This window comes from Dermacentor variabilis, chromosome 3, assembly GCF_050947875.1.
Source record: "Dermacentor variabilis isolate Ectoservices chromosome 3, ASM5094787v1, whole genome shotgun sequence".
Lineage (NCBI taxonomy): Eukaryota > Metazoa > Arthropoda > Arachnida > Ixodida > Ixodidae > Dermacentor > Dermacentor variabilis.
Window position 1 is genome coordinate 167,473,047 of NC_134570.1, and position 24,856 is coordinate 167,497,902.

General features: G+C 44.8%; 1 protein-coding gene across 2 annotated transcripts in view; it reads left to right on the forward strand.

Moving 5' to 3' along the window:
- LOC142574308 (monocarboxylate transporter 14-like) overlaps nt 1-24,856 on the forward strand; it is a 69,385-nt gene that overhangs the window by 24,523 nt on the left and 20,006 nt on the right. The window contains exons 2-3 of one of the 2 annotated variants that reach the window (XM_075683428.1): nt 16,128-16,271; nt 17,160-18,149. In XM_075683428.1, coding sequence (XP_075539543.1) covers nt 16,128-16,271; nt 17,160-18,149 — 1,134 coding nt within the window. The remainder of the gene's footprint in view (nt 1-16,127; nt 16,272-17,159; nt 18,150-24,856) is intronic. The other variant, XM_075683429.1, reaches the window with a different exon arrangement.

The window sequence follows — 24,856 nt, forward strand, 5'->3', positions numbered from 1 at the left end:
ACAAATAGCAAAACAACTTAGCGAGATTGCAATCGATATTAGGGTAATTAAAGAAAAACGCCTTACTGACATTGACATAAAATTACATTCCTTGGCCAGTGTAGAAATTAAGGTTACGTCGTGCCAGGAGCAAATTTCCCACCTTGAAGCAAGAATTGATGACCTGGAGAACAGAAGCAGAAGGTCTTATGTCAGTGTTTACGGACTACCTGAAGCTGAAGAAGAAAAAAGCGAATCGCTAGAGGGTGCTGTGAACAATGCGATAATAAAAGGTATTCTTGAGCTAGAACAAGTGGCTATATAACGTATTTATAGGTTGGGGCGGCCATCGCCTGGCAAGGTCAGGCCTGCTATTCTCAAGCTCCTAGATTCGAGAGACAAAATTACAATCCTAAAGCAGGGAAGGAAACTGAACGGCCCGAATTTCTCTACTGGGGAGAATTTTTCGTTAAGAGTGCGGGAAATCAGAAGTATGGCAAAGCTGCAGAATGAATCGAGAAAACGACGACAAAGCCTCACTGGTATACGATAACCTATATATCAATAAAAAAGGCATACGTTTCGGACGAAAACAAAAATGATAATGTACCTGTCCAAAAAGACGGAACCAAAAAGCGAAGCACTGCTGCAAGCGAAACCCGACGGCCAAACACGCGTAGCCAAGCGCCAGCGCCGCAGTCATTACTGAGGAATGCGACCAGATCCCTCGTCGAGAAACCATACCCAATGTAAAAATCGCTAGGTCCTCCGAAAATACCGGAGATGGAACCAAACGGAAAGAACTGATGCTACTTAACATAAACGCGGGCAGTGTCACTAATAAAATAGATAAGTTACAAACCATACTTATGCAGCATGATCCTCACATCGCGGTGATTACAGAGACGTGGCAGAGAAATGAAATTCGTGAAGATGAAGTCTTTCCCCCATGTTACAACGTGTATCGAAAAGACAGAACTACCAGAGGCGGGGAAGTAGCCATCCTTGTTAAGCCCGAAGTAGAAGGTACGATTAAAATTGATGTTGGCATTCTTGAATGCTTGTGCGTACAGTTGTCCTGTTGGGGACATAGTTTCATCTTATACGCATGTTACAGGCCTCCGCACGCTTGCCCGGAGTACTTAACTGTGCTCAAAGAACATATGTCACTGTATCATAATAAGAAAATTTTCGTGGTTCGAGACCTTCATTTGCGAAGTGCGGACTGGGAGTCACTGGCCTGTTCCCAGGCCAGTAAAAACGCTAACATTATTTTTGATATCATGCTCGCTCACGACCTAACTCAAATAATCAAACAATCCCCACGCGTACAAGGACATGCAAGCTCGGTTCTAGATTTGGTATTTGTAAATAGGGCTTTCTCAGAGGATACCATTCTAGTGGAACAAGGGCCGTTCGATCATGAACTTGTAAGCGTGTCTATTCCTCTTCTTAAATGCAGTAGCTACCAAAAATCTCCCATTCGGTATTTTAAAGACTATTCCCGAGCTGACGATGCTCGTGTGCTTGAATACGTGCAAACTGTACTTGCAGACATTGATGATGGCACCAAAAACAAGGACGCTCTTTGGGACAAATTTGTCGAGACGTGGCATTACTGTATGAATAACTTTATACCAAGCAAACGGAAACACACAGGCGTATACCCTGAATGACCCGTGAAATCTTTATATTGAAGAGAAAAGTTAAACGGCTATGAAAGCAGCATGCGCAATGCAGAGTTATAAGCGAACACCAAAGAATCCTTGCACAAGCGATGCACCACGCAAAGGAGTACTACGTTAAATCTGTAATGCCCAATTTTATAAAGAATGATCCTTCTAAGTTCTGAAATTATCTTAGTGAAAGCAAGAAAGCTGTTTCGATGATATCAGTTGACGGTAGCATGGTGACAAATTATCATGATATAGCAAATAATTTTAACGCCTATTTTCATAGCGTGTTTTGAGTATCCGGGCCATGTACGCCTACCGAAATCCCATTTCAACCATGCGAAGTCAATTTCATTTCATATCCTAGTTTGGTTTCTATGCTTTTAAACTTAAACACGAGAAAATGTTACTGCCCTGACGATCTTCCAAATGTCTTTCTTCGACGATATGCCGAATGCACTGCCAAGTTCCTTTTTATTATTTTTAATAGTTCCTTGACAACAGCGACCTTGCCGCGTGAATGGAAGACGGCCCGAGTAATCCATGTCTTCAAGAAAGGCGTCAGATAATTACTGTCTAATTACAGAGCGATATCTTTAACTTCCTCATGTTGTAAACTTATAGAACATATTATAGCCACTCGAATTACAGAATTCTTTGACAAACACTCCATATTACCAAGTTTTCAGCACGGTTTTAGAAAGAAGTATTCGACAGTGACACAACGCGTCACTGTTACGCATGAGTTTGCAAAAGGTCTTGATTATAATATTCAGATAGACACAATTTTTTTTAGATTTCTGTAAGGCCTTTGATAAAGTTCCTCATGACAAACTAATCTATAAACTAAACAAAATTGGTCTTCCGAAAGTGTTGGTCGCTTGGGTGGCTGAATATTTGAGAAATCGGGAGCAGTTTATCATAGTCGAGGATCGAAATTCGCGCCTGCTACCAGTCACGTCGGGTGTGCCCTAAGGCAGTGTGCTAAGGTCTTTGCTATTTTTGTGCTATATAAATGATATCGTAGATATAATTGATCCAACCGTTCAAATTTGATCGTTCTCAGATGACTGTATATTATTCCGTGAAGTTTGCAGCATACACGATGTACAATAACTAAACAAAAATCTAGATAACATATACCAATGCTGCAACAAGTGGGGCATGGTCGTAAATGCACAAACAGTTTCGATTTCTTAACTACAAAAGATCCCCTCTTCAGTATGCTTACTCCCTAGTTTCATCTACAGTTAATCATGCCAATAGCTACAAATATTTAGGTGCAACGTTCACTTCTAAACTCTCCTGGAATTCACACGTTGACTACATTTGTTCTTCTGCTTTCAGAATGTTGTGTTTCTTGAGACACAAACTTCGTAATTCACCACCAAATGCAAAACTCCTATGCTATCAATCATGCATCAGACCAAAGCTAGAATATGCAAGTACAGTATGGGACTCTTAAACAAAACGTAACATTGATAAACTCGAAAGAATTCAAAGAAAGGCCGTTCGATTTATCTTTTCTAAATTTCATCGTGTGGACTCTCTGTGGGAACTAATGACAGCCAATAAGATACCCTCTCTTCAGTACAGAAGAAGGCAATTTCGCTTGGGCTTCCTGAATTCTCTCCTCAACCAGAAATTCACTATTGAACCTTCATTGTATTTATCCCCCCTATCAAAAAGACATACACGACAAGAACAACCAAGGTCTTCAACGCCATATTTCGCAAAAGAAGATGCTTATAAATTTTCCTTTTTTCCCGCACACAGTGCCTCATTGGAATTCTATGCCAGAGCGCCATCGTCTTGCCATCGTATAGCATTGTGTATATTTACCCATTGTGTTCATTTTTGTCATTTATTTGTCTCTGGAAGTAAAATACAATGTTCACTCTTATACTAAATGTGATTTGTTAAAAAAAAGAAAGCCCGCCCTGCTTGGACCACGTTATGAGGTCTGCAGTATGTATAAATAAATAACCTATATCGCAGCCCGTTCAACGTCGTGAACGACCATCACGCGTTGTGTTGGCTAGCGAATTTAAAGGATCCTTCAGGACGGCTGGCGCGATGGAGCCAGCCGTCCTGAAGCTGTCCGTTCTTCTTACACTTTCGCCATACACTCCTCCTCTGCTTTCCTCCTCGCGCTCTCTTCGCTATCACCGTATTTCATCCGACGTGGTCGAACGCTCGCGCGGGACATGGGAAAGGTTGCAAGGGGTCGGCGGCATTGAGGTACCGTCTTGCGTCGTTGGCATATGTGGCATGACCGGACGCACTGGCGAACGAAACAGTACTTACCGCGCCAGTAGTACCGAAGCTGGAGGCTTGAGTATGTCTTTAATACACCAGCGTGGCCGCATTGTAGGTCGTCGTGGAACGTGGCGCAGATATCGGAGCGGAGGTTTCGGGGTTTAACACGCAACCACTTGCGGCCGCTTGAATTGTAGTTGCGGTAGTACAGCAGGTTATCCCGAGTGATGAAGTGCGCAGGTTGGTGAGGGAGCATCCGAAAGATCGGCGCTGGCAGGTCTCATGGCATGTCCGACATGTTGAGGGCTAATGCAACGCAGCTGGAAATAGACGAGTGGACAGGACCAGAAGGCGTGGGTGATCAGGATACAGCGCCTGCGTCGGAATACTCTCGGCCTGAAGGATAAACAACGCGGATGTCGGTTCCACTGCACCCTCCACTGCTCTGTCCTCTTCACGCCTCTTCTCTCTCGACTTTTTCTTCATCCCCCGCTGCGCACCGCGTTCACTGTGAATTTTCGGTGTGCTCGTGTTACGATTTGGAACGCCGACGCTCGTCGCAGGAACGGGCGCCTAAGAGCTGTGCTCTAAACGAGCATATTTTCAAGTTTGGTTTCGATGAAAATGTGCCGAGAAGTGGTGAAATATATAGTATTAGCCCTTGAAACACTCATTGCGCGAGCACGCGCATTGTAAAGGCATGCCTGTTTTGGTAGAGCACGTGCAAGGGCAATATTGTGCCAAAGAGTTTTACTACACTAACACATATACAAGATAAGTACTACACTTTTCCATGAATAGCGTCAAGAAAGCGACCTTAGCTTTGCTGTTTATAAATCATGCATATATCACATGACTATACTGTATACACAGTTCTTGGGGTCAAACTATCTAAGGGCTCATTCACACCGGTGACTTGAGGAGGTCGCGCGACCATTTGCGACTCCCGACCAAAAAGCAACCGAAGGCGATTGATGTTCACACCGGCAAGCCTCGCTGACCGCGACCCGCAAGTCGCAATCCCGGAGATTATCGTTCTCAGCGAGAACTCCCGGAATCTACGCAGTTCGCGCGCATTTCGCTCGTCTGCCGCCAACAGCAATGCATTTCGGTTCTGGCGAAGAGGAAGACGTCGTCAGTGTGCTGATGTGCTCTGCCGTGGTGTCAGTCCTGGCAGCGGGGAAGCCTCCGAAAAAAAGCGACACTGGCGGGTGCGCCCGCGCCTCCGTTCGCGAGAAGTGGCCGGCCACGCAAGCCGCCTCCTGCCAGAACTAAAGAAGTATTATCGAGAGTAAGTTGTAAAGTTCGCGGTGTCTGGGAATCGGGTCATAACTTGTGTGCTTTCTTTTGCTCCTGTTTAGTTCCTTGAGAATGCCGCCCACCACATTCGACACATTCCTGGAACTGCTGCGCCCCAGCATCACAAAGGAAGACACGAACTACAGGCCTGCAGTCTCGGCTCATGATCGCCTAGCCATGACCGTCAGGTAAAATGCATGTCCTATGAAGAATAGTATAAATCACGTGTGCGTATGCTTCGCATGTAAAGAAGCCACAACACGAGCCATGAACATTGATGTGAGGTCAAAGCAAGTCCGGCGCTTCTTTTTATACACAAAGCGACTTACGTACACTTTATACGTTGGATTTCATTTTCCATTAGGCTGGGGGAGATAATTACAGCACTCAAGGTTGTTGCTTGCATGACGGAGCATGCACTGATTTCACGAGAAATAGCAAAGTTCTGTATTGGCGATTGGCGAGGTACATAATTAATAACCTCTGAATAGCCCTTTGCAAAGTTGGATCTCAGCAGTGTCCGACGCTCTGTGGACTGTGTTGAAGCCACTGTATCTTCAGCATCCGCAAGGAGCTGATGAATGGCTCAAGGTACGCGATATTTATTTCACTAGGTGTTTCATAAGAATGATTTGTGACGTATTGCTTGTTCGTACTACTTGTTCGGCATATTTAATAGAAGAAAACACATCAAACATTATTTCCCTTATATGAAACGGCCATGGAATGTCTGTTCTGCTGCAGGTATCCGTAGAGTTTGAGGAGCGGTGGAATATGCCACACTGCGTCGGGGCCATTGATGGGAAGCACTTGAACGTTGAGTGCCCCGCAAATTCTGGGACCCTTAACCATAACTACAAGGGTTCATTCAGCAAATCACTCGTTGCTGTCTGCGACACACAATACAGGTGAGACTGGGTCCTTGCATCCCAATCTTTACTCAACGTTAGTGGAAGTGGAATTTCAAGACGGTAAACATCCAGCTCCCTAAAGTGTAATGAGAGGTTGACAGGTGCACAACAAACTGAATGTCTTGTGCACGTTGCACATTTTTAGTCGCTATGTGATGCACTTCAGACAGTGTTTATCACAATTACATCTGCATGTCACTTTCTATTTCATACTTATCACGTGCAACAGTTTTTTGCGATCGCGCCGTTTCTGTGCAGTTTCCTGTACGTGGAAATTGGCCACAGCGGCAGCGAGAGTGACGGCGGCATTTTTTCACGGTTCACTCTTCAGAAAAAGATCGCCAGAGGGACATTAGGGCTGCCACCGCCAAGACCTGTTGGCAGTGAGGGGCTTCTCCCGTACTTCCTAGTTGGCGATGAGGCCTTCCCGCTCAAGGAATACATGATGCGGCCATACCTACGACGGAGTAGGCGCACACATACTACTGAATATATGTTTCTGTCTGTTATGCTATTAGCTGTTTGACAAAGAAACGTATCTGTGTGATAGGCTATGGAGGTGAAACCAAACTATGCGAAAAAGCTGTGAAATCCACCACATTTATATTCTCTAATTTCAGATCTTGTTGAAAGAAAAAAAAACAAAGCAACATTATGAGAGGTTACATATGTTATTTTTGGTGTTACTAGGGCTTATTTGTGCACAGTAGAAAGTTTCCGAAAAGAGAGAGAAGCGCATTAGTGGCAGGCTTAGCGTCGCAAAAGAGATACGCTATGCTGTGCAATGTACTCGGAATATTTTGCGTTACATGTCGTTTTTGCCATAGGGTATGCCATATTGCATTGCAGCAGTTTTACTGTGCCCCAGTGATGAATTTTTATTAAAACACTAATTGTGCATTTTCCTCCCTTCATTCATAAATGCTTTTTTTCAGCACTGCATGAAGACTCACGCGAGACGCAGGGCCATGCGAGTCATCGAAAACGCCTTTGGAATCCTTGCACAACGGTTTAGAATTCTGCGGCGACCGTTCAAAGCCAAGACCGACAATATTAATAGATATGTGGGAGCCTGAATAGTGCTGCACACTTCTTAATGAAGGAGTCATCAGCCTCTTCTGCTGCATACTGCCCGCCAGGTTCTGCCGACAGCGAGGACTGGGAAGGGCGACTTTCCCCTGGCAGGTGGATGGAGTAGAAATCAGCCGGTGGTGCCCTCTTGCCACCAAAGTGTGCTGGGCGTCACGCTGCCCGGGGCGAAGGTTACTTGTATTTCAAAATATGTTTGCTGTTAGAAATTTGAAAGGTAGGTAAATTAAACCTGGCATATTATGTTTATAGGGATGCGAAAGAAGTTCGGGAAAAGCAGGCATACCAATTCATCACCGCCGGCCAAGTTCCCTGGCAAGATGAAGTGGTCACCAGTACTTGAATTACACAAGATGTGTTGTCAAAAAAGTTTATTCAAAAGAAACACTCGCATTTTACATAGGATTTTATTGTGCAAGAAATATCACAAATGCACAGGGAAACAAGCAACGGAACTGTCATACGAAGTTAATCTTTGCAATTAAAATATCACGCATGTCTTACCTGGACATACAAAAGTATTGCCTTTTCATCTATGTTTGACAAAGGCACACGTGCATAAATATCTCAATGGCACCTCGAATACAAGTCAATAATTGGTAAAAAAATTTACAAAAGTTGCAGTAGCAACTTAAGATATTCCTTAATATTTCAGGCTGTGTGGTGATAATATAACAATGATAATATAATTATATGAAAGGCACTGTTTCAAAAAAGAAAGTTTTCACAATACTAAAGAAAATATGAGGAAAATACAAAAAATAGCCTAAACATAGTCTGATGATGATTATGACTAGAATATGAAACAGCACCCGAGGTAAATGTTCCTTTCAATTGCTGGTGTTCCTATTTTCCACCTCTGTCTGATATATCATGGACTGCATCAGGTGAATCAGGTCTTGCGCCGCATGAATTGGCAGTGCCCGCAGGCGCGCATCAATTCTCAGCGCAAAATACGCAATGCCATCCCTTCTGTTTGCAGTTTCGTGCTCCCTTAGTTGCGCTAGATGCTCCATACAGGCTTGCGCAACAGCCTCGTGGCTTGCGCTCTCACCTGCATGGCTGTAGAGGAAGTATGTCATCTTGGATGCATCAGTACTCATGCTCCGGGGACATGCTATTTCTTGCACTTGGCGGCACGCGTAGCTTTCTTGCCTAAATGGTAACCTAAGTTTCTGTAGTTTTATGTTCGGTGAACATTACACGTCTCTCACCTCGAACCTTCAGTTTCTTTTTGCGATTCTTCGATGTCCTCGGGCTGCAGGCAGTAAAGCGTAGTGTGTTAGGTTGTACACAAAAAAAACATTCTTGAAACCACTTCAAAGGGTAGAAATGATAGAATTTTCTACCATTATTGGTAGAAAATTGAAAACATTGCTCACATACCGTTTTGCTTGTGGCATCTCTACTGTTTCCACAGGTGTTTGTTCTGTGGCATCTCTGTAAAATCAACCACTACTACGGCAGAGCAGGCCGTGAAGCATAGCGCGTTATGTTGTACAAGAAGAATGATGCCATGCAAGAATTATTAAGCTTTGCTGATTGCTGGAACTTTATAATCTTTGCTCACATTAGCACTGTTGCTTTCTGCGCTAGCTCCTCTCCTATGTCTTCGCTGTAATCTCTGCAAAAGAAACCACTATAACAGCACAGCTGATTCAACGTCATTGCGTCATTAAACATAACCTCTGAAAAACCAAGTGTATTTCTCAGTACTTCTGGCAATTGAGACAGCTAATACACATGGAAATTACATTTCATGCAGTAATCCACAAAAACATGATTGTATGTTAAATTTAAAGTTTTCTTTACGCAGAACTGCGGGCCCCGTGTCTGCTTCCATGGCGTCCGAGGAAACCCTTGGTTGGCTGCCATCTGTTACTTCTGCTCGGCTGCAATGACAGCGGAAAAGCATCCTTTTACATATGACATTGCTACATGCAGATGCCATTACCAGTGGTCAGCTGCCTGCCAGTCATTCGTGCCTACTGACCTCACATTATACACATGCTGTAGTATAATAAGCGATGTGTATTTATTTTCACCTCTTAAGAAAACAACATTCTCAATGTTTTATGTTGTACTGCTCTTCAGTTGCTCTAAATGGTGTTTTATTTTTACTATACTTTTTGGCTTGTACTTGGTTAAAATTCCTTGAAATTTTTGCGTTTGTTTCGTTTCTCAATCTTCATGTTATTGTTATTTTTATGCCCTTTTTCAGTCAACTGTATATTGCTTTTATGTATTTGCCTTGTACTGCGTCTATTGCACCGTTGTCGTGATTTATTATTTCTGTAGTGTATTTATATTGATATGACCCTCTCACCCGTGCTCTTCGGGGCCTGTGAGGTATCATAAAGAAAAAAAATAGTATGAGATGTACCAGCATTAATTAATATTTGGGGTTTTACGTGCCAAAACCACTTTCTGATTATGAGGCACGCCGTAGTGGAGGACTCCGGAAATTTTGACCACCTGGGGTTCTTTAACGTGCACCTAAATCTAAGCACACGGGTGTTTTCGCATTTCGCCCCCATCGAAATGCGGCCGCCGTGGCCGGGATTCGATCCCGCCACCTCGTGCTCAGCAGCCCAACACCATAGCCACTGAGCAACCACGGCGGGTGAGCATACACGCTATGTTTTGAAATGTTGTGAATTAGCACTTTTTGCCCTGATTAGTAGAAATTTGTAAAGTTGTCAAGGTTCCACTTACGGTTAGGTTTACGTTGCGGTCACCCATTGCATGGCACAAACTACATAGTTTACGCCCGTCTTAAATGTAGGCTGCAATTTATACGTTACCTTGATCGAGAGTCCTCCATGCTGCACAGTACCCTGAAAGAAGTCGCAAATTGATTATTGATTATTGATATGAACCGTCGCAAGCCTGATTATTGGGGCATTATCCAGCTTATTAAATTTATAGGGCTTGCACATCTTAATGCCCTGACATGCATGTGTTCAAGGGCTACCGTATTTCTTGGACAACAAAAAGTTTCCTTTTGCAAGGTTTCGTCCGAGCGTGCTGCATAATGACGATACTTATTTAGCATAAAACCATGCACGATAACGAGACCAATACAGGCGGGTTTTTGTCCTGAGCACTCTATGCAGCAGCAGTTGTGCCAGGGAGGTCAACACCTGGTGAAATTTATTGAGACATCGACGGCGGTGACTCAGGAATGCTGCCGGCTGAAGTAGCTCTGAGTAGTATAGCTGCGACAGAGAAAGATGCCTTCGATGGATTCAACAGAAGTCCAATAAGCGTTCGTTTTGCACACTGTGAGGAGTGTCGGCTGAACTTTCTTTGCTGCTAGAATTAGCAGCTCCTAAAAAATTTTACAGAAATTTAGTGAACTTGAGTGTAGCATTTTGAAATTAGCATACAAGCGTGTATACCTAATCGTGTTTCATCATGCCGACCAAATTAAAATGCAGTCTCACTACGGTGTGAGTTGTAAATTAATTTTTCCTTTGAAAATTGCTAAGAGCTCAACTTCCGACTATACAGAGGTGCAACGTATAGTAATGAGTATATGAAAAGAATGCTTTGTTTGCGGTAACTAAGTTAATTTGAGGCTACATAAATTTTGTTCTCGTCCATCGCCTGCCATCGCAAACAGCATTTGAATGTATGCTGAGCATGCATGTCTCCTGTAAAACTTTCTTTTGTCTGTGCGTTTGCACGCATGAAAATAAACTGCTTCATTGCGACAACAAAATAAACTTACACCACGTGTTCTGATGCCACCTCCGTTAATTGCAGCATGGCCTCGAAGTGTGGCCATTTGACGGTGGGGACATCAATGGCTCCTACACCGCGACACTGCTTATCGCGCACCGCCTGTTGCTTCCTCTTGAAAATGTCTCTCAAGTTTTTAAATTTTTATCTGCAAAGGTTCCTGCAAAATAAATAAGCAATTATACTTTGACAGCAACATGAGATAACACGAAATAAAACATGCTATAAAGAAGCCTCTTCTCTCCTTTTCTTCGTAGTGTGTTAGCCGCAATATTTATATTTTTCACAACGCTTACGTAAATCACAAACTTTTTTCAGATGTCTAGCTCTGCAGACTCGCAAATGTTTTTATAACAGCGTGCGAAACGCCAGTGCAAACCGCACGTTGCCACACTCTTTCCTTCACTCATGAACACCCGCGAGTCTCCATCGTTCAAGCTAAGTTCCTTAAAGATGTGCAAGTAACAGCGGATATAAGCATAAAGCTGGCAGGAAGGGCGTGTGTACCCAAAATAAACAGGAAGCGATCATACAGTCAAGCATTGGGCCGCGATTTTGTAGCGTTGCTTTTCCCGATTTATAAGACTCTGCGCCGTGGGAACAGGTCGATCGGACCAGACACGGACGTTTCATGAGCGGAAATACATTAGCATTGAAAAATGCACCGCAACGCACCTCCTCCATATTTCACATATAGTTGCAAACCGGAAACCATATTGCACTTTCGCTTGAGCTACTTACGGGAGATGCCGAACATGTTTCCGATCGCGGTCCATGCGACGTGCTTCTTGTTACGGTCTTTGAATGGTGGGTGCAGCTTGTTGTACAGGTACGGGTACTGTTTAACGGCCTCTATAAGCAACTCTGGCGAATACGCAGCAGCTTCCATGGTGGCGTGGACTTTGTATTTTCCGCGACGCGGGAGGGAGCCGGATGTGGACACATGAGAAATCACTTCCGGTGCGCCGCTGATTGGTTTATCAGTTTTGCTACCACGTTCGCGCGACTGAAAAATCGCGCAGAGAGCGACTCGCCCAAAATGGTCGCTTTTCGAGAAAAGCCACCGTTTGCGACCATTTTGGTCGCATTGCGGTGTGGAGGAGCCCTAAAAGAACGTGAAATTGTGGTGGCAGCTTGTCATGCGGTAACTTCTTCGGAAGCGCGTTACTAGTTTGCACGCGGAAAAAAAAGCGCCTCAACAAACCAAAGACTCAGTCAGCCTCTTGGCTTGTTCAAAACCATAATAAATATGGTGTCTAGTAATTAAGGCTTTCACAGGCGAAACTTTTATTACCGGTGTTCAGGACGTTTTTCTTCGATTGCGGATTAAACCTGCATTTGTTTTTGCAGCAAGTCATAACGCTGAATTTAGATAGCAGCATGCGCCGACCTCGTAAACTCTTGCTTCCAGCTGCCAGTTCGTGACTGTTAATGTTAGCTTCACTTTAGATGCACGCAGGGTGCGCGCTTCGCGAACACATCGCCCTTGGCGACACAAGCATGACTTGCCTTCTAAATAAACTCCGTTATTTGCAGTAGCGCCTCATTGTTCTGAGACTGTCCTTATGTGAGAAGGTACAAAATAATTTTACATGGTTGCGCATGCCATGTACAAAGAGAATTCAGCCAATTTCCTGTTTGGCATAAAGGCGATAGGCGTTGAATATGTTTTGCAGAACAGTATTTTTGTTTGTTTGTTTCACATCTATTGGCGCTTTAATGAGCCCCATTTTTTCCAGTACACATCCCTGACCTCTTGGTGTCGCGCTTTCTGGGTGCTTGGCAGTGTGCGAAACCGAAAAAAAAACATGGCGCGCGCTCAAAATCATCACGAACTCAATTATGGTGCAACCGTCTGCGACGTCGTTTGTGGCCTCCGTCATTATATTGTATAGGCCAGCATGCTCTCGTTAAGTGGACTCATCTTTGACAACTAACTGCAGCTGTCTTTAAATACACTTAACCCTTGTAATGCGGGAAAGTCCCCGGGTATTCAGGTGAGCAGAATGCGTTCAGTACCGTGTTTGTCATTACCGTGGCAGACATAGTCATCTATTGTTAGGCACTGAAGCAGCTGATACTGACTAAAGATAAAGAAATTTAATAAAAAGGTAAATGGAAAGCCGAAATGGAAAATTTACGTTTGTGTAGTTTTGCCTAAAAATTAACATTTAGTGGTTCACAATGAAGTGCCCGTTCCAATCCAACTCCATTTCAGAATACCTAGTTACGATTCCCTTCTCATTCTATCTTCTGCACTGGTGCAATCATTGCATTGCCATTCCAGATGTCTAACTAGGTTGAATGATTCGGGAAATGCTCTAAGTCCAGAGTTTCCGCTTTGCAAGTGTGGTTACATGCGAGTGCACATTTCTACTTGGCATCACAACGGCAGCGCACCAATGGTATAGAGGTATAAAATGTTCATGTGCCGTATCCTCAAGCTGCCGCTGCTTTATTGTGCAGCGTACCGCAAAATCGCATGCACGTTTGTTTTCCGTACAATGTGTGGCCTGAACTCGCCTCGTGTTTTTCTCGTTTTCCGCTCTGGCCTTGTGACGGCGCGACTGCGAGCTTAGCTCCCACGTTTTCAGGGTTGTGTAGGCTGCTGCTCTGGAACTGAAGGCGGGATATCCTTCTGTAGTGAACTTGCCAATTTACAGACACAAAACCAGTGCCTGGATTATACAGTGTACAAAACACGAGCGACAGAAAACACGTGCCCTGTTGTGCGAGAGCTAAACAAATTTTCCAGCGAACAGAAGAAAGCAGCACGTGGAAAGAATTTCCGAGCTTCCACTCGTCGATCTCTTTTTTCCTGGGATAATAAATACGACGTGCCTATGTGACCTGTCTCGCATAATTTGAGTTCTCAATGTGAACGGCAAACGCGAACAAAGCAACTAGTTATTATTAGTTCCTTAGGTGGGACTTTGTCATCACCTTCGACAAACATCGCTATAATAGTACAGATTGGATTTTTCACATGCTAGGCGTATTTTTCAGGGTTAAACTAGTTTGGTTCATCGTATTACATTGCAAGGTAGCTTTAGAAGATATACGCGAAAATTCAGAAAGAAATGAGCAATTTTTCAGTGCACTTCGCTCACGTTGGAAGCGCAACCTGATGCCAAAAATGGCCTGGCGTAGACTTGCGTTTCAAGACAGTAGGCATCTTCAGAATGCCGTCCAGATTGAGGTCCAAGGGTGCGAAAAACCTCTGGCCTTGTTTCGATTATTTGTTGCACCACAGTAATGTTCGCTGTTCATGAATCACAGGACGACGCAGGCCATTGCAGCATTTTGGAGTCCTGAATAGCCCTATAGCGACGATTTGGAGCCTCCTAAACATGCTGGAAGAAAAAACCAAGAGAGGCCCTGACGTCCCTGTTTGTGAATCTCAGTGATGCCAGAAATTGGCCGTCATGTCGGGGTAGGTTCTCCTCTATTATTCTTTTTTCGGCTCCGCTGCGCAAGCACGCCGGGTTGCGCGGACATGCGCGCGTCCTAGCGCTTCGACCAGTTTTCCCGATCGCAGTGTATACCCTCACGATACCGTCGCCTAAGTCATTTCTTCCGAGCAGGCTTATCTGGCATTGAAAGGAGTTCATAACAAAATCCGACAGTTGAACTCTGACGCCGCTCCCCCGCTTCTTTTGCCGGCGTTTCAGAAAATAAATCTGTGCAATCTCACTGTACAGCAAGAATGCACAAGCCATGACCGGCAGAACAGATTTCGCACATTATGACCTACGGCCAGCCCATCTACAGTGTATGAGAACAAACACACATGCTGACTGGGGCTTTATAAGAATTGTTTTGCTTTTTAGAACGCGTTTCGATGTGACGAGCCACAGCACGCCGACAAAGAGGCCAGCTGAACCCAACGCCGGTACGCTTTAGTTACACTCACTGCGGCCTGAGGTATATTCTCCTCATGCTAATTGAAACTGCACGGAAACAAACTTCTGTAATATGCTTCGTGCGGTTCCGAAGAGTAAGCGCCAATGCCTGCGGTTAGCACGTTGGCCAGGCCCACGTGCGATCATCAACCACTTGGCGTGCGCGCTGGCGTACGTTCTTTTGTCGAGCCTTGTTTAATGATGCACCGCATCCACCAACCTTCACTTTTACGCGCACCTCTAGTACATATATATTTGTGGCAAGTTCCTGTATTAATTACTCACAGCAGTTGCTTCTTTCGCATCCTTCGACACGGATGCTCTAAATGTCACACATACATCGTCTGCTGTCAAAAGCAAGAACACTGCACAGTTGACACTGACCAGCGAGACGTTTATCTTGCATACTCTGAAGCACAGCAGTTTCAACGTATGAAGACACGTTGACATGAATCCACCGAAGATTGCAAATATCTTCCCAGATTGTTTTTCGTCCGTGGCTTGGTACGTGTTGTATGGCATTGCCTGCCCGCTCATTTCATGCCTTTTATTTTTTGCCGTATCACCCGGTCACAACAGCAGGGAGAGCACGGTATAGATAAAATAGCGGAATAAAACAAATATACTAACGCAATCCTGCACACACGACGTCTTTACCACGGTACGGAACCTACGGGCCAGCACACAAACAAACACATACCGTGATAGTAAAACCACCCTTGAGCCCCAACAACATGGCCGTTACAACTTCCTTCATCCTCTTCTGCTGGCGCGCGGAGTGGCTAGCGCCTCTCCTTAGGTTTCTTCTCACTCCATGCTCCCAATTTACGGCCACCTGGTACTTACGGTGAAAGAGAAACGACAGACGCGGCGAGTTTGCCAGATGACTATGAACTTACCATATATCCTTTTGGCTTAGTGCGAACGTATGTCTTCAATCACAGCCTCGTCATGATTAAAAGAAAAACCGTTTTAATTAAGGATAACGTGTGTAGCGTGTGCAAAAGGGTTAACGGGAACGCGCGAGCACGCGGACGCGACAGCATCGTCTCGTGATAACCACCCAGGTAACCGACGGGAATTCCGCCACGCCCCCGGCCGGCTGGGACTGCAAAATGCATGTGCCCTCGTCGATACCACGAGTGGTTAACACGGGACGCTGCGGCAGGTATTGACGTCCACCCGATCCTGCATTCTTCTAGCGCATATGAGCGCAGTAATTTTGTTATCGTACAGGGCTCGCAGGACGTTCACACGACCGTTCTTTCCAGGCTTTGCTATCGGCGCCGTCCAAGAAAAGATTGCTGTCTACACCATGCTACTGTTTGGCTCAGTGCTGTGTCCGGCTGCTGTCATCGCATCTGCATTTGTTCCAAACATGACCTGGATGATGGTTACCTTAGGTTGTCTATACGGCAAGTATAGTCTTACAAAAAGTGAAAATAGTGAGCAAAATGAAGAAACAAACATTGGAAAGAAATTTTAGTTTGGCATGTGGTTGGTAAACAGAAAGGAGCTTAACTTCTGTTATCAATGCGGCAGTGTAGCCATCACTGCTACGCGAGCTTTTTAGTATGTTAAAATGCGAATATAATGCTTATAAATACATATAGGCGCGCACTACTCTTTATTGCATTATTCCCACATTTATCTTAAGGAAGTTTAGGAGTTACGTTACGTTTATACAAATGATAAAATAATATTTTGGGCGCATACATTCTACGGTACAGTGAAAAAAAAGAATAGGCAAACATCGCGAAATAAGCGGCGGCAATCTAAAACTGACGAGTGAGGCGGCGAAAAAGTTGGTGCCTAAATTTCCGACCACCTCCGAAAAAATCATCACAGTCATGCTACATCAAGAACATTAGCTTATCTTTGAAGCTTAGTTCAAGTAAATGAAAGAAAGAAGTGTCACATTGCATAAACAAAGAACTGCTGTTCGAGAAGGAAGACCAGAATATGTTTGGTCGCTACGCGAGATCCGAACGGAGGAGTCGAAAGGAAAGTGGATAATGGCTTTATCATACTGGAACTAGTGACAGCGCGAAACCACACGAAGTAGACCAGTACGATGCATGGACAAGCTCGTGTTTGTCACAACTCACGAGCAGAGAACGGTTGCGAGAAAACATTTAAATCACTAGGAGTATTTGTGGCGAAGAAGCTCTCGAAATGCCATACACTGTCACAACATGGACGTCCATAATCAATCTACCATCTAGAGTAATTCATGTAAATGACAAGTAAGTAAATCAAATTGATCAAAATCTCGCTAAAACTCTAATTTCTGCTTATTTCAGGGCTCTCCGTGGGAACGCTTCTCATCGGCACATCCGTGTACGTTGTGTCTTATTTCGATGAGTACCGAGGCGCTGCTACAGGAATCAAGTATCTCGGCGTATCAGTGTCGGGAGTCCTCGGTCCTGTTCTACTCTCCACTTTGGCGGCCACATATGGTTTGCAAGGATTGCTGCTAGTGGTGGGCGGCATTACATTGAATGTAATTCCTTTGGTGCTCCTTCTCAGAAAGCCACAGCCTACAAAACTAATTCTTCGTTGCCTCACAAGAACTGCTCAAAGCTCAAACAGCTTAGAATTAAAGCTTGGATCATCAGGCTTAGCGACAATTCAAATTGGAAGTGGAAATGAAGAACCCCAATCGGCTGGAGCCGGAAAGACAGGTTCTCAACATGCCACCTCTTTACCCAAACAAAATGAATGCGGTATGCTACCCGGTTTAAAATACGAATCAGGGTTGCCAGCGTCTAATACGCTAGCACCAAAAATTGAAGTTGGGTTTCATACTGAAACTGGCATCTTGACACAAATATTGGAGGTTCTACGCACGCCAATGTTCTATTTAATATTAGTGCCCATCGTTTTTGCCGATTTCACCCTACCACTGTTTGCGTCTACCATCGTGGACTACGCCAGGGACAAAGGCATTTATATTGACAAAGCAGCGTTGCTCGTGACTTGCATGTGCATCGGTGGGTTTTGCGGACGCATAGGAATTCCTGTTGTGTCGGACAAAGTCACCAACGGTCGATGCCTCGTTGCGGCGATCAGCTTCTTGCTGCTGAGCGTCTGTTTTGTGCTTTTGCCGCATGTCGACGTTTTTCCCGCCGTAGCTGCGGTCACATTCGTCACAGGTATTCAGCAGGGCTACCTCGCAACCATCAAAACTGTCTTTGCTGCCGATTACATGGGAGTGCGGAAGGTGGCGTTGTGTTGGGGACTTTTCGGCATCGCCTCGCTGCCGCTCACATTTTGTGAGCCTTCAATTGTAGGTGAGGCTTTTTTGGTGTTCCTTTTTCGTATAAATATCCCTAAAAGAAGAGAATATACTGCAATTATTTGGCATACTTATAGTTCACCGCGCTGACGCGTATAATAACTTTCGCTCAAAAGTGCAATAGGCATGTTACCTTGCGGTCAATGAGAAATTGATGTACAACATAGTGATCGTTGTACACGCAAGTATGCTGTACTAATGCGCTGCCCTCATCCATATATTCCATATAGATGTGTAAACGTGTTATGCGCGAACGTCTGTGCACAGCTTCTTTCTGTATGACCATCTTTTGATGATTGAGACATTCTGATGATTGAGACAATAATGAAACATTCTCAATTTACCATGATTATAAGATCTTTACAATCCAGAGTGTACTTTTAAAATGAAAGCTAAATTGCAAATTAGATCAGGTCGGAGTTCATAAAAGGACCTCACAATAAAACCAGTGCCTAAAAGAGAAATTAAGGAAACGTCAATCACTGTACGAGTCAATGTTATGCTAAGCGTGATGTGCCTTGCTATGCAGCGCCGTGTGTGTGATTTTAAACTTGAGCAGATTAACTAAAATGTTTGCGTAGAGTGAGCAATTCTGCTTTTGACGTGCGCGTGTGTGTCATGTGCGCATGAAGGCGTCAACGACAGTACTAGACCGGCGTCGACATGATGCCTGATTTACATCGGCGAAACAAAGCTAAAACCTGTTGCGTCATGACAAGGGTCGGTTCCGAAGACGGTATAGCGTCACATATGATCTCAATGTCCCGAGTGCCTCGTGGAGGATAGAGGAACTGGCGCAGTCTTGCGCTTATAAGCAACGTGTTTCTCGGCATATGCAACAACGTTCTGCAACACGAACCACAGGATTGACAGAGATAAGGTTGACGATTTCTCGCCGGTTCCATCCTTGAAACCTGTGTTATAATGGAAATTGGCACGCGAGCAGGTGATCGCTATTTAAGTATGTACTGCAAAGCGCCAGGGAAAGCTCATAAGAACAATAGAGTGTCCCAAATATAACGCACCCAGATTTAAATATATGCGAATGCCAGGTTGCTAGATAGAACCACGGTAATGTTGCTTGCCGTCGCTTAGACATGCTCATATTATTTAAAGGCGAAAGCCCTTCTAGGCTCATGGCCTGGACATGCTCATATTATTTACAGGCGAATGCCCTTCTAGGCTCATGGCCGAAGCGTCATCACGCCATATGAAGACAGATTAAAGACAGGTTAAAGAATGAAAAATGATTGATGGGAGCAGTTAGTGAATGATAACATTATAAAAGAGATTGGTAGAGGTTAATAAAGACTAGTGATGACTAATAAGGAGTACTAATGATTTGGAATGACTACTAATGACTCCGAAATGACCAATATGTCTAACGGCGGCTTGTAAGGACCACAATTGATTACAAATGACTAAGACTATTTACTATTGAGCAGTAATGATTGATAATGACTGAAATTAATGGTAATCACTTGTAATGGCTATGAAATGACCAATGTGTCTAACAACAAATTGTGACGACTACAATTGATTAGAAATGACTAAAAATGCTTAGCAATGACCTGTAATGACTAATGATGACTGAAATGGCCTGTAATAAGCACTGATGACTATGATATGACCATATCTTACGACGGCTTGTAGTGATTACAAGTGATTACAAATTATTAAATATGCTTAGTAGGGAGCAGTAATGACTATTAATAACTAATAAGACCTATAATAATTAATAATGACTACCAAATGATCAAGATGTCTAACGACGAATCGTAACCACTACAATTGATTTCAAATGACTAAAATGCTTACTGATGAGCAATAATGGCTAATAATGACTAATGACTTCTCATGACCCATAATGAATCGTATATGACTTGGGATTACCGAAATAAAAAAAAGATAAGGAAGAGAAAAGAAAGAGAAGGAACGAAGAAAGAAGAAATAGGTGAAGAGAAGAAGGGAAGAGAAAGACAAGGAAGCGAGAGGAAAAGGAAGAAGAGGAAGAGGAGAGGCACAGAGAAAGAAGCGAATTATAAAAGGAGGAAGAAGGGACTTTCACCGTTCACCTCTTAAGTGATATCTTGAGAGACCCTGTAATTTCCTTGCAATGCGACTAATTACATAACTAGTCTTAATTATTTATTCACCTTCTCAATATTATTGCATCGGAAAATATTGTGAATCATGTCAAAGCAAGCACATGAGCGCACTTCGGATAGCTTCAAACCTGACTTTGCACAATACCTGGCAGCCACTACTCAGTCAAAAGGTCGATTGTTGCGTTAACTGGTGGCACTCCAATACCATCTACATTTCCAGTACATGAGGAGGATCCCGCTGACAGTTGAAGGTGGTAACAACTGGAGAGAGACAAACATTATGCAAAAAAGAAGTGAGGCGTGCAGACAGGACACAAGAGTAGAGAAGTCCTGTCTGCACGCCTCACTTCTTTTTTGAATAATGAATCCTTACCAACTAGCTCAGCTTTCTGTCGTTCTAAGAGAGAAACACTGTTTCAGCATAATGAGACAGCAAGAAATACCCTCAGTCGAGTCTCGCTGCTTTGATCATATAGCGCCGCGCTAATGAGACCTACCAGTACTGCTGCGCTGGTAAGGTGGATGCCTGGGTCAGCCACGCCGCCGTGTGAGTGGAAGAGATCAAAGCTAGGGAGGTGGGCGTGGCAGGAGGCATAGGGGATCAATGAAAGAGATTATGTGAAGTAGGACTGTCACAGTAACATCAACGTTGAGGTAGAGGTTCATCGGCTAATACGCAGAGAAGGTCAAGTGACGTAGGCGAAAGTCAGATATGTGTATGAGCCTGGTGCCGAAGCACGCCAAGGTAATTAGGAAGGAATACTTGTGGAGGAGGGAAAATGCTCCGATCAAGGCGATGAGGTTTAAGGGATGCCAATGTATAGCGTGGGACGGGTGTGATTTTGGTGAAGGGATGTCGGTAGCCTAGCTTAATGTATCACAGGCGAGCACGTTAGCACGTTCGTTCCCCGACGTGACGTTCCCCGACGAGCGACCCAAACAGGAGGAATAGATAGAGAATAGAAAGACGGAATATGTTTTGATAGACGAGAGTGGATTAGGAAACGTGCTACGACACAAGCCAGCGACGAGCTTCTATGGAGTCGGTGAAGATGACGCGAGGTTTATGCACCGGAACGCTGCAGCAATGCGGAGGGTCTTACTCTAGGTCAAGGTCCCTTATCTGGAGCACTTTACGATAGAAAATTTCCTGCACTTCAGTAAGAACAATGGCTGAGCTGCGTTCAGAGACGCTAGCGTCTGAGTAGACATACGTGCGGCAAAGATACTATATTATGTGACGTTGTTATGTAATGGCTGTGGTACAGCAATGTTAGCGTAGGTAACTTGTATTGGAAGTGGGTGCTAACGGAGGTTACAAAAAAGAAGCTTTTATTATTTAGCGGGGGAACACGTCGGCCCAGTGGAGTTAGCAGTTTGAGAAATGTCGTCGTTGGAAAGTTGCAATGTGTCTTGAATATTGTATAGTGACGCCTACCGTGTAGCTCGTACAGCGCCTGTTAGAGAGAGCAGCAAGAAGTAGATGTAGGCTACACATGGCCAACTTGAAGCAAAGAGGAGAAAGGACCAAGCCTTGCGGTATAACTCATCAGCTAGAATAGCAGGCGGGGGGAGTGGGGAACAGTATCCACAAAGCAAAGAGCGTAGGTTAGGTCCACCAGAAATCTCGCACATAGTTGTGTAGACGAGAGCCACAGACCATGCGAGCTAGCTGGAGCTACAGTCATGTTGCTTCGTACGCTACATGATTGAAAGACTCGTTTACATCGACTGCCAAAATAACTCGAAGTTGGACCGCGCTGGTCTCAGTAAATATGTTGGCATGGAGCTTGAGAACTGCGTCTCAGTATAAATGGTTGAATGAAAAGCGGTAAATATGCGGCAAAGGTATTCAATAGAAGCTTGGTGCAAGATGAGTCGAGAGAACAGGACGTATTCCATATTTTGCCTAAGATGATGTGTATTATGCTGTGCGTGGTTTGCCGGCTTTCGGTATAAATCTGGCCTCGGTATGATTCCAGTCGGCATGGAGGGTGGCTATGGTTCAGGAGTGCTTCACATGTGCAGGCAGAAAGTCATAGTCCACTTTAGAGAGGTTGCGCAATTTGGTGGTCATCGCGATGGGTTCTTCGACAGGTTTTACCCTTATGTTCGGCAGCAGCCGCTAAATGAATATAATTGGGAGAAAAGTCCTCATCGAGTATGTAGGAGCCGACGCGAAGGTGTAGCCGCCGTAGCGATGCTTTAGGCCAGCCAGCCATGGTGCCGCGAGATCTTGGCAGCGGCCGATACCAGGACAGCGGAGGTCGAGCGCCAGCGTATTCTTTTCTTGCGCTACGTGCACGTGCGTTGTCTTCTTCTCTGGCTATGGAGGTGATGGTGGCACCGCCAAGGGCCCCGCCTCCTAGTGCGCAGAACGATTACAATATTCACAAAATGCTGTGTATTGGCCGGTTTTTCGCGCGTGCAGAGAATTCGCGCCGTTGAGGGGAATAATGCTGAAAACGGTGTCATCCAACGGCGTGCGGTGAAGGCACTGGCCTTGGTAGTGTCATTGGTAGTGGCAGTCGCAGTCGTTGATAGTTTCGGGTTCCATAGTACAATATACCAGGCAACACTGGTAGCGTAGGTTGTGAGCGATGCGCAGCCACAGTGATGCTGCAGTGCGAAATCATGATCTGCCACCGGTTCCCCTAAATAACCGGGCCTGTACAAGTCAGAGCTCCGAAAGAGGAGAGTCTGGGAGCTCGCGATTTGCGTGAAGTTAGCGCAAATGTAGCTCCCTCATGTTGGGATGTACAACTTACTCTCCAGCTGAAGAAACCAGATGGCAAAGCTGCTTCTGTGAAGCTTCGGTAAGCCACATGCACGTGGAAGGTAGGAGAACAGAATGTCAGAAGGGTCACCTGCTGCTCCATATGGCAAAATCTCGAAATGCGATAGCATATGGGTTGCGGTGGTCGCGGAAATAATAGTGAAAGTTGTGCTTGTGGCGTCACCGTGCCTGCCAGTGTGAGATAGCCTTCGAATCTGTGAGGAGTGACGTGAGTCAGTACGGGTGGCTGGCAGCCGAGACGGAAATGGCTCTCCAGTTGGTTGAACTAGATGTCCGGCACACTCACCTGGGTAGAGTGGGTGTGCTGGCGCTGGCATGGCTGGGCTCAGTCGTCCGGGTCAGCAATATGTGGGAGGCGGCGCGAAAAGACAGATGCCGTCATCATCATCATCACCATCATCATCAACCTGGTTACGCCCACTGCAGGGCAAAGGCCTCTCCCATACTTCTCCAACTACTCCGGTCATGTTCTAATTGTCGCCATGTTGTCCCTGCAAACTTCCTAATCTCATCCGCCCACCTAACTTTCTGACGCCCTCTGCTACGCTTCGCTTCCCTTGGAATCCATTCCGTAACTCTTCATGACCATCGGTTATCTTCCCTCCTCATTACGTGTCCTACCCATGCCCCAATTTCTTTTGCTTGATTTCAACTAAGATATCACCAACTCGCGTTTGTTCTCTCACCCAATCAGCTCTTTTCTTATCCCTTAACGTTACACCTACCATTCTTCTTTCCATAGCTCGTTCGGTCGTCGTCAGTTTAGGTAGAACCCTTTTCGTAAGCCTCCAGGTTTCTGCCCCGTACGCGAGCACTGGTAAGACACAGCTGTTATTAACTTTTCCGGTGAGGGATAATGGCAACCTGCTGTTCATGATCTGAGAATGCCTGCCAAACGCACCCCAGCCCATTCTTATTCTTCTGATTATTTCGGTCTCATTATCCGGATCCGCAGTCACTATCTGTACTAAGTAGATGTATTCCCTTACCACTTCCAGTGCCTCGCTACCTATCGTAAACTGCTGTTCTCTTCCGAGACTGTTAAACAGTACTTTAGTTTTCTGCAGATTAATTTTAAGACCCACCCTTCGGCTTTGCCTCTCCAGGTCAGTGAGCATGCATTGCAGTTGGTTCCCTGAGGTACAAAGCAAGGCAATATCAACAGCGAACCGCAAGTTACTAGGGTATTCTCCATTAATTTTTTTCCCCAATTCTTCTTAATCCAGGTCTCTGAATACCTCCTCTAAACTCGCTGTGAATAGCATTGCAGAGATCGTATCTCCCTGCCTGACACCTTTCTTTATTGGGATTTTGTTACTTTCTTTATGGAGGACTACGGTGGCTGTGGAACCGCTATAGATATCTTTCAGTATTTTTACACACGGCTCGTCTACACCCTGATTCCGCAATGCCTCCATGACTGCTGAGGTTTCGACTGAATCAAGCTCTTTCTCGTAATCAATGAAAGCTATATATATAAAGGTTGGTTATACTCCGCACATTTTTCTATCACCTGATTGATAGTGTGAATATGGTCTATTGTTGAGTAGCCTTTACGGAATCCTGCCTGGTCCTTTGGTTGACGGAAGTCTAAGGTGTTCCTGACTCTATTTGCAATTACCTTAGTAAATACTTTGTAGGCAACGGACAGTAAGCTGATCGGTCTATAATTTTTCAAGTCTTTGGCGTCCCCTTTCATATGGATTAGGATTACGTTAGCGTTTTTCCAAGATTCCGGTACGCTCGAAGTCATGAGGCATTGCGTATACAGGGTGGCCAGTTTCTCTAGAACAATCT